The following is a 9,381-nucleotide window of genomic DNA, read 5'->3' on the forward strand; positions in this document are numbered from 1 at the left end:
CGGCCCCAGGGGTGGGGAGGTATTTGGGGGAAATGGGGGGGGCTGATGGGATACCCCCCAGAGACGGGGAGGTATTTGGGGGAGATTGCAGAGGAGATGGGGAGTGCTTGGGGGAGCTGGGGTACCCCCCCTAGAGACAGGGAGGTATTTGGGGGCGTAGGGCGGCATGTGCGGGGACGGGGGTCCCCGAGACAGGCGCTATTTTGGGGGAGGCACCTAGCTGGGGGGGTTACTCTCCCAGCACTCGTTCCTGCCAGGGCCTTGAGGATGTGTGCAGGTCCCTCCCGACCCCAGAAACTATGAAAGTATGGGGGTTTGGGGCGTGCGTGGGGGTGCGGGTCCCTCCAGGTGCGAGGTGGGGGGAGCGCGAGCGAGGCACTGGGGGGCAGCCTGGCTGCGTCAGGCCCCTTCGGGGAGCTTGCCCCCCCACGCGCCCCGTGGCGAGGAGGTTCGGAGCGACCCGCGCGCACCCTGCGCCTGTCCAGGGCAGTCGCATCCGTCCCGGCGGAGGCCGCAGAGGGCCCTGCCGGCTCGGGCAGACGCCTTACCTGCGTGCTTAATGTGACCGTGAACTCTCGGGCGCTGGGCGTAACCTTGGCGTTCTCATTAAACCAGTTAACAGCCATGGTGACTTTCTGTTTGCAAGGGCAGGGGATGGTGCTGATTGTGGAGTTCGCCACAGGTAGTATCTGGTTCTTGTCCTTGCTTTCTAACAGCTGATCTTCAGCTTCCCCCCACCTTATTTAGAATAATGTAAATTGGGAAAAAAAAAAGGAGCTCATCATCGTCTTAGGGAACATTTCTCAAGAGACTTTAAAACCAAAAACAAGACGAGCCTGCAGAGAAAGGCAACCTCCTTTTTTTACCTTTGCAAATTACGCCAGCGTGAAATACATTCTGATCTCCATCGCTTTGCATAGTATGCAAGCTCATTAATGCATTTGTGTAATAACATGCGGGAGGGTGGCGTTTAACTATAATCAGCTTATAATGCTTGGGTTAGACCTGATTTGGAAGGCACTGAATTCCTGTTTATTTTGAAGAGGCTCTAAAAAAAAATACCTGTTCGAAATGTAATTTTGTACAAACCCCCAAAAAGCAACCCACCACCACCGCTCAAGACAACCTGTGGTTTCTATGAGTGACCGCACTATTTAGCAGTGTCCCCTGGCTCAAAATGCCGTGCTCCTTCCTTCCCCCCAACCCCTACAGCAGTATGTAGTTTGCCATCCCTATTTAAAAATGTCGGTGTTAAGTTTTTAGGAAGGAGTCATTTTTTCTCTGAATATGGAAAGAAAGTTTTGTTAAATAAATTAAATGTAATTGTAGAGTTGAACTATAAGAAAACCCTGTAGCTTTTAAAAGACAGGGATCTCGTCTGAAATAGTAGCTTACTAAGGTTTCCAGGGCTATCTCATCCAGTGATTGCTGAGTTTGGTGTACCAGAGGGGGAGGAGTAGTCTTATAACTTCAATTCTTATAGGCTCTCATGCTACTAAGTCTCGTGTGAAATGATCCTTAGCGAGTGGCATGGCATAAACCTGAGCAGGTGACAGCTTGCAAGGCCAGGTAAAAGCTTCCTTTGGTAACGAAATGATTCTGCGTATTTTGCAGAGAGAACAGGAGTTGAGCTGGATTGTTAAGAGGCATGCGCTGGTGAATTACCAGTAATAGGCTTCAGTTTTCTCCACAGACATTTAACTACACTTTGCATATAATGGGATTCAGCTGTAAAAGCGGGAATGAAGATAGTAAAAATTACATAAGTAACTTTAAATGGTGGGTAGGTAAAAGTCGCAAAAGCTCAGATCTTGATGCTTTTGTAATGGCACATCCTACACCTTAATAGTTCCTGGTGTAATTATATGTCTGCTAATCACATGTCATAATTAACACACACTTGAATGCTGATCCTGCAAGCTGTTCTGTACGGGTTCCTGCCCATGCCAAACAGCGTGCTGAAATGGGACTTTCATGTCTGATGATGAGAGGTGTTGAGCACCTGCAGTTCCCAGGATCCGGGCCGTAGAAACATGCCGAGCCTCTTCTTGATGTGAGCATGTAACTGGGCACATTGGTAAAGATGTCTTGTGTCACAGTTATTGGAAATGGGCTCCTGGATTTTGTTTGATTTGGTATTGTGCAGATTTGGAGGGCTTCCATGTTATAAAGTACACTTGATCAGTACCTTATGTAGCTTCTGCATTGCCCTTGTTGGAAATAAATGGAGATTTGTTTTCCTCTAAAAATAAATAATTTGTAGTACAGGGAATGGAATCACAGCTGGAGGGGAGTAATTTCACTTCCTGTTCTCTCAGCCGAAAGAACTAGTTAAGATTGTAAATGAATATCTGCCCTTGTTTGATGTTTTATTAAGCAAGTGCTCATTCATTCGGCATGTGAGATGGGTCTCATATGCCATAGATGGTAACACTAACCTATACTTGACTTCATGTTCAATGCGATTGTTGCCTTTGTATTGAGGGAGGATAAAGTGATGAGCATACCAGGTTCAACAGCTTGTTGAAAAAGTCAGGGTTTGATGTTTTACTTCACAAGTCGTTTGCTTGTCATACCTGAATTCTTCTAGGTCATGGTTTCCTCAGAAAGGACCTGTTAATTGTACCAACTCTCATCTTTCATATTTTCATTTCAGATTGGCGATGATGAACAAGGTTATGACTTGGACTTGTTCTGCATACCTAAACATTATGCAGATGACTTGGAAAAAGTCTATATTCCTCATGGGCTTATTATGGACAGGTTAGTTTGACTTCAAATAATGTATTATGCCAACTTAATTTCATGAAATTGGGAAAAATGTCTACCAGCAACAGTTTTGTTAAGCCTTGTAGCTTTTTGCTATCTGATGATGATCTCAATAGAGGACCTTGTGGAAAATTTTTAATTAGGAACCACATGCTGTCTTCTAGAAAGAAGTGCAAGCACTAATTAACTCTCACACTCAAGCCTCTAAGAATTGGCACATTTGCTGCTGTGGTCATTTTCAAAACTACAGGATAGCTGTTAGGAGACACTGTACTAGTCTTAAGAACTAACCAAAAAAGCACCTTAGTTTAGACTGCAAACGGAAAACATTATAGCTTTTTAAATTTTATCGCAAGATTAATCCAAGGAGACTGGAGACATTGTTTCCGTACTTTCAGGTTAGGAAAACTTAATATCTTAAGTTCTCTTCCTTTCTGGGAAATGCATCATCAGCCTTTGCAAAACACTGGTCTATTGCTTCTCTACAGCCAAAACCCATAAAACTTGTATTTTCTATTTCTGTTCTCAGAGGGAAAAGCAGTTTCAGTGGCGTGATTACCAGAGAAAACATCTTCCAAAAGATGTTTTGGACATCTTCCTTTTGTACTTACGAAAAGATCTTTTTGAAGTGGAGATAAGGATAGCCCTAGAGTTCATGTTGTGGTAGTGAATTCCCACTAACTTAATAGGGTATTTTAAAATATTTATTTCCAGCATTAACGTATTTATATCATGGTATTATGAGAGCTATTTATGGATTTCCAATGTAAGTTAAAAGCTGACTAAAATACATAGCATTTGAGTAATATTTTATTAAATGAAGGGCTCTAGTTGTAGCCTCTTCCTAACAAGTCTGTGGCTGGCTGAATATGCTATAAATATTACACCATGCTTTTCTAAATAAATGAGAAGCTAAATTTAGAAATGATTTCCTTCTGAAAGATGACTGGTACAAGTAACATGTCAGTCAGCTGGCTTCTGGTGTCTGTGTATTGTCCTTAGCTTTGGAGTTAATGCAGGGTCCTTGTCACTTGTGTTTTAACCTGGAACAAAAGTAAGGCACTAGTTTTCAATCTGAGAAATGCCTGGTTTGTGTAGGATGGCTCTCTCTGCTTGTTCTACTGGTAAACAAATTTATATTTCTCTGTGCTTGGGGAACAGAAAAGCCGCAGAACATGCTTTTTTTTCAAAATCCACATGTGAAAGATCTACTAACTGAGCAAAGATTCAGATTTGTTTTGGCTGATTGTGACCTATAAAGCTGGCAGTGTGTGGCAATGTTACTGTTAGATTAACCTTGAGAAGTGAGAAAAGCAAAAACCTTACTGACCAGTAAACAGTAAAATTGGCTGAGAGGTGCTAGGCAAATATTTCATTGAGCAAGGAAGATATGTGTCCTAGTGCAGCATGCGTATTTCCCATTGCTGGCTGCAATACCGAAACATACTGCTGTAAGAAACAAATGGGCCTTATCCAGACGAGCATGGCTGTGCAGTATGTGGCACCGCAGATACGTTTGCAGCGCAACATACTGCATGTTCAGCTGTTCTCCATGCTGTAAGAGAGCAGTGCAAGGAGTGGTGGGGGAGAGTTTGACCCCTGGAGATCCAGAGGTCAGAAAAAAACATGCAAAAAAAAAAGTGGAGCAGCACCACTCAAAACCAGAGCCTGGCCAGCTAGAACCATGCTGCGGTTGCTGGCCAGGCTCCGAGTGGCAGGATTGCTGCTGCTGGAGCCCTGGGAGGCCCCCAGGGCCCCAACTAAGGTTGCTGGGGCAAACCCAATGTTGGCCCCAACCTCTCCTACCCCGCCCAGGGTAATCTGCCTCACACCAGAGTGTGTGTGGCATAGGCATTCCCCAGGGACAACTAGTGGCAACACAAGGTGCGCCACTGCCAATTGTTCCCAGGGAACCAAACTTCCATGCTCGTCTGGACGTGGCCTTGAGATGCTTTGTGATAAGTAATTAATGTTGGTTTGTTTTCTCCCTACAGGACAGAAAGATTGGCACGAGAAATCATGAAGGGCATGGGAGGACATCATATTGTAGCTCTTTGTGTACTCAAGGGTGGCTACAAGTTTTTTGCTGACTTACTAGACTATATCAAAGCACTGAACAGAAATAGTGACAAATCTATACCCATGACGGTAGACTTCATCAGGTTGAAGAGCTATTGTGTAAGTTTACTTCTTGCTTTGATAGAAAATTGAATACATTGAAATTATTAAATGATGTTGTTTTAAACTATTATTATTCATGCTGAAATGTGCTAGGTAATGTAGAGAAAGAAAGGAAATGATAGTCTCATATAATGCATACTAACAGCTGTGACCGGTGGGGAAACAGGAAGCTAGTGGAGGACAACTGGAGAAATAAAATCACATGGTTGCTTGTTCACATGCCATGTTACAAAATATATTTCCTGTTATGTGCACACACTTTCTTTCTCCCTTCCCAGGCCACTAAAATCCTCTTTCAAAGCAAAGCAGCCTTGTTTGTAATTCTCAACTGCCCAACCATTCTTTCTCTCCCCACATCCACAATTCAGTGCTGTTGTTCTAAGACAGGCAGGGGCAGTGGGGACAGGTTAAGGGGAAGGGGATTCCTATGTGCTACAAGGTATCACTGGCAGGAACTTTCCTACTGGTAGGACACCATTTGCTGAGTAGGGGAAATCTGAAAACTGCAAATATATTTGCATCGGAGTTCTAATTTACTTGCACTGAATATAGGCAGGATGATGGCACTACTAGCCCTTTTATTCTTTTATTTATCTCAGCGAACCAAATGTAACTAAAACTAATGGCATTTTTAGCATTGGAAAAAAAAGGTTCAGCTTTAATTTACAATCAGTGGTTGATGAAGAGCATGCTACCCTTTGGAGAATAGATGTAGGTTGGTTTGGTTTTGTTTTTCTTGGTAAAGGATTTATTTCCACTCAAGCATTTAAGTTGCAGAGTATTCAGAAATATGAAGTAATGCTTAAGCCTCGTGAGCATGAGAGAAAGCTATGTAGGTTAAAGGAAAGAATTCATGTACACAAATGTTACATGTTTCCTGATTTAGCAAGTGTCCACTCTGTTTCTTTGAAGTAAACTCAAAAGGCTGCTTTTTGGATGTATTCCATGGGACTCATGTAGTCTAGAAATAAGGTCATAAAATGAGACTTTCTAATAATTTTAAAATAGATTATTTCATGAGGTTTTACTATTAGCTGCATGTCAAAGGATCTTCACATTCCAATTAGCAGCCCAAAATAGCTGAGTCTTGGAAGAGTTCCTGTTCCAGTGCACAAGTAGGAAAAAAATATGGAGATTACTACATTGGAAACAACTTACTCATTCATTTGAGTAGACCATGAAACCAGTGATTCATTTATTTGCAGAGTTAGTTTTGACAGTAGAAGGACTCTGATTTGTTTGGTGGTGTTGCCTGACCAGGTAAAATCTCACTTGAAAAGGGCAAAGCCATGAGCTAGGTTCTGGTTTGCCCACATGCAGCTGTGCAGTGTTTGGGGTGGGGGTAGCACAAGTTGCCCTCTCTAGTCTTTCTTCATGCACACTTCGGCAGGGTATGAAAGGGTTGTATGCTGCAGCCTGTTGAGTGACGCACCCTGACGGGGTTGTGTGTGCAGTGCATATTTAAAGATACTGTGTGAGAACTGCTTTAAATAAATATTTGTCTCCTGGTCCTCATGGAACAATTTGGCCTCTTCCCCCTGTAAGCACCAAACCACCACACACACATGCTCTACCTGTAAAAGCCACGGTAAACTTTGACTGTCTTAATTACAGGAGGGGCATATTAAAGAACAGACAGTGTTGATCCTTACCTCCTCTAGGCTGAGCACACCATATTTTACACTGCAAGAGAGATTTTGGGGGAACTTCTTTGGTTAATTTAAAAAACAAACAAAACCTGTAGCTAAATGGGAGACTTGGTGATGAGCCTAGTCGGAAAATGTCTGACAAAAATGGTTTTTAGGAGACAGGGCTGCAGTCATGGTGTGTTTTCTGTATTCCTTTTTCTTGTGTATTACTCGTATTTACATCAATTTCTTTTGCCTATTCTCTTCTGGTTTTGCCTATTTTCTCCATAATTAGAGTCCCCTGTCACAACTCCTCATGCCTCTAAGAAGGGAATAAGGAGCAAGATTTAAAAAAAATGTTCATAGTAATGAATAAAGGAAGAGAAGTATAGAGACTGCTTTCTGGACAGTATGCTTTTTTTGGGTGTTGTGTGTGCTGGGGAGTTTTTATCAATTGGGCAAATGAAAGGATGATTTCTATGCTAGATCAGTATAGAAGTCTAATCAGCTGATGCATGGTAGTAATGCAAAACTTACTAGCATGTCACTTTTTGCAAGTACAGTAAGATGCTTATTAATGTTCAGGCTAGGGTTCTTTGGATTATTAAACATTGTGGTCTCCATAAGATTGCCTTAACAGGGACATCAATGGAATGAGTTGACTAAAATTATCATTGTTAATACTGCACAGGTTTTGGAGTACTTTCTTATCCCAGGTTCTCAGAATGCTTTACAAAATGATAACCATGCGATTTCATGATGGAGCAACTAGGACGCGTTAGTTAATAGAACTTGTCTGTGATCACACAATGAACTAATGCACAGTTGGAAAAAGAGCTTACAGTGCTTGCCATTGAAGTCCTTGGATAATGTTACTAAGCCATACAGGCTTCCTGATATCTTTTCATCCTGATGATAAAAATCTATATTGTTAGAAGTGTGATTACATAAGCAAAACAGCTCGACCATATAGCATATTTTTCTCGCATACAGCATGCCCCAGAATAAGACACGAATCTTGGTTTTGAAAGGCACAAAGAAGAAAAAAAGATCTTTCCTTTTGATCCGCTAAGGCCCCTGGCATATGTTCATTTGATGGCATGATTGGATTTGATCCCATCTTCCCAGCTGCTGGTTCTACAGGTGCCCTGGGAATTTAAACAAGCAGGTATGCAGGTGGGGCTCCCAGCTGCACACTTGCTTTTTAAAAAGGTTTGGGATGCACTGAACCCCAGATTGAAGAGAAAGTCCCTGATGTCAGGCTCACAGCATTCCCCTGCATCTGCCTTCGGGGATCAGGTTGGGGTGCCTGGTCTAGGACCCAGTGCTGTCCCAGCTCAATCTCACCATTTGGGTAAGGAACAGCTGTGTTCCAGACTCCGGGGCTGCCCCATGCCAGATCTGTACACTCAGCTGAGCATTAGGATCTGTCATGGATTAGCAACGAAGTACAAATTAGCCACAAAGATGTTACACAGTGTATGTGGAGTATCTTTGTGGCTTGTTTGCTATATTATCTCACACAATAAATTGGCTTTAACATATGGCTGGGTAACTATTTCTGGAGCAATTAACACTTTAATTGCATCTTAAATATAGTGCATGCCAGGGCCCTGAGTAGTAGCAGCTAGGGATCTGTGCCTGCTCATTGTTTTGCTTCCTGTGGATCATGTGCAGACTTTACTTTCGCTTTTGCTCAGCAGAAGCTGCTGATTTTGTACTTCCTGGCATATAATATATGCCAATTTCCAACAACTGTTTTTTGGGAAAAGGTGTGTATTGCATGCAAGAAAATACCCACTGCTCATGGCACTACAATGTCAGAAGGGCAAGCTCATGCTGTAATTGCATTCAGAAATGGTTCTCTAAAACAGGGGCAGTTAAAATATAATTAAACTTCATTTACAGCTCCTGCTTTCCCAGCTTTGTTTTTGGGTTGTTGTTTTTTACAAATGAGTAGTTCTAGAAGGAGCTGGCAGTGACTTTATGAAATTAGAAGATAGAACTTATGAACAAGCCCCGAGCTTGTGTATAACATGCCCAATGCATTTGTGTATGTTAGCAAGAATTGCTCTGTCAGTCTCCCATTTTTAAATTTAGAAATGAAAAGAAGTTGCTTGCATAGACATGAAGAAGAGCCAAAACAGGGATACTTGATGCGGGTGTATGGAGAGCAGCAGTGAGAATTTCAGGAAGACTGTGAGCCTTAGAAAGGGGTTCAGCTTGAAAGTTAAAATGGGTTTCAAACTGCATCCACTCTGCTCAGTGTCATGAGGACTGTCCTGATTACATCTGACAGTTTCTGTTAAAGTCATTTCTGGCCATTTGCTAGTGACTTCTGTCTTGAAAAGCATTGCTATTTGTGGAAATTGGTTTGTTGTTTGAAACTAGATGCCATTCCTGTTAGAGTTGAAAAAGTTTTAGTTTTTTGTTATCTACAGGCTGTTTAGAAAATCTAGTATACATATAGAAGTATAGGTATATGTGCTAGTTAGTGCTTGTACTTAGCATTCAGAAATGTAGGCAGCTGTGTAGTAAAAGGACAGGTCTCAGAGTGGGTGGTGAACTGTTGGTGCTGTCTCATTGTCATCATACTTTGGCTATACACAGTAATCTGCACTTTGTGATATTTTTGCCTGGGGTACAGGGTCCTGTTTTGCGCCCGACAGTTCTGATTTCAGGAATTTGACCTTGTGATTGTGCTGGGTGCCGTTCTGGGGGGGGAGTTTCAGCTCAGCTCTTGATGCTCAGCGGTATCCTTGTGACCTGAAATTTAGAAATTGGGGTGAGAGAAGATGTAGGG

The 9,381-nt window shown here is 42.4% G+C and overlaps 1 protein-coding gene across 1 annotated transcript in view; it reads left to right on the forward strand.

Moving 5' to 3' along the window:
• Window positions 1–1,593: 1,593 nt before the first annotated feature.
• The window catches only part of HPRT1 (hypoxanthine phosphoribosyltransferase 1), a 25,510-nt gene continuing 17,722 nt past the window's right edge, over window positions 1,594–9,381 (forward strand). Inside the window, exons 1-3 of the mRNA XM_025215468.1 lie at window positions 1,594–1,656; window positions 2,657–2,763; window positions 4,764–4,947. Of these exons, the coding sequence (XP_025071253.1) occupies window positions 1,594–1,656; window positions 2,657–2,763; window positions 4,764–4,947 (354 nt within the window). The remainder of the gene's footprint in view (window positions 1,657–2,656; window positions 2,764–4,763; window positions 4,948–9,381) is intronic.

This window comes from Alligator sinensis, unplaced genomic scaffold (assembly GCF_000455745.1).
Source record: "Alligator sinensis unplaced genomic scaffold, ASM45574v1 scaffold1567_1, whole genome shotgun sequence".
Taxonomy (NCBI): Eukaryota; Metazoa; Chordata; order Crocodylia; family Alligatoridae; genus Alligator; species Alligator sinensis.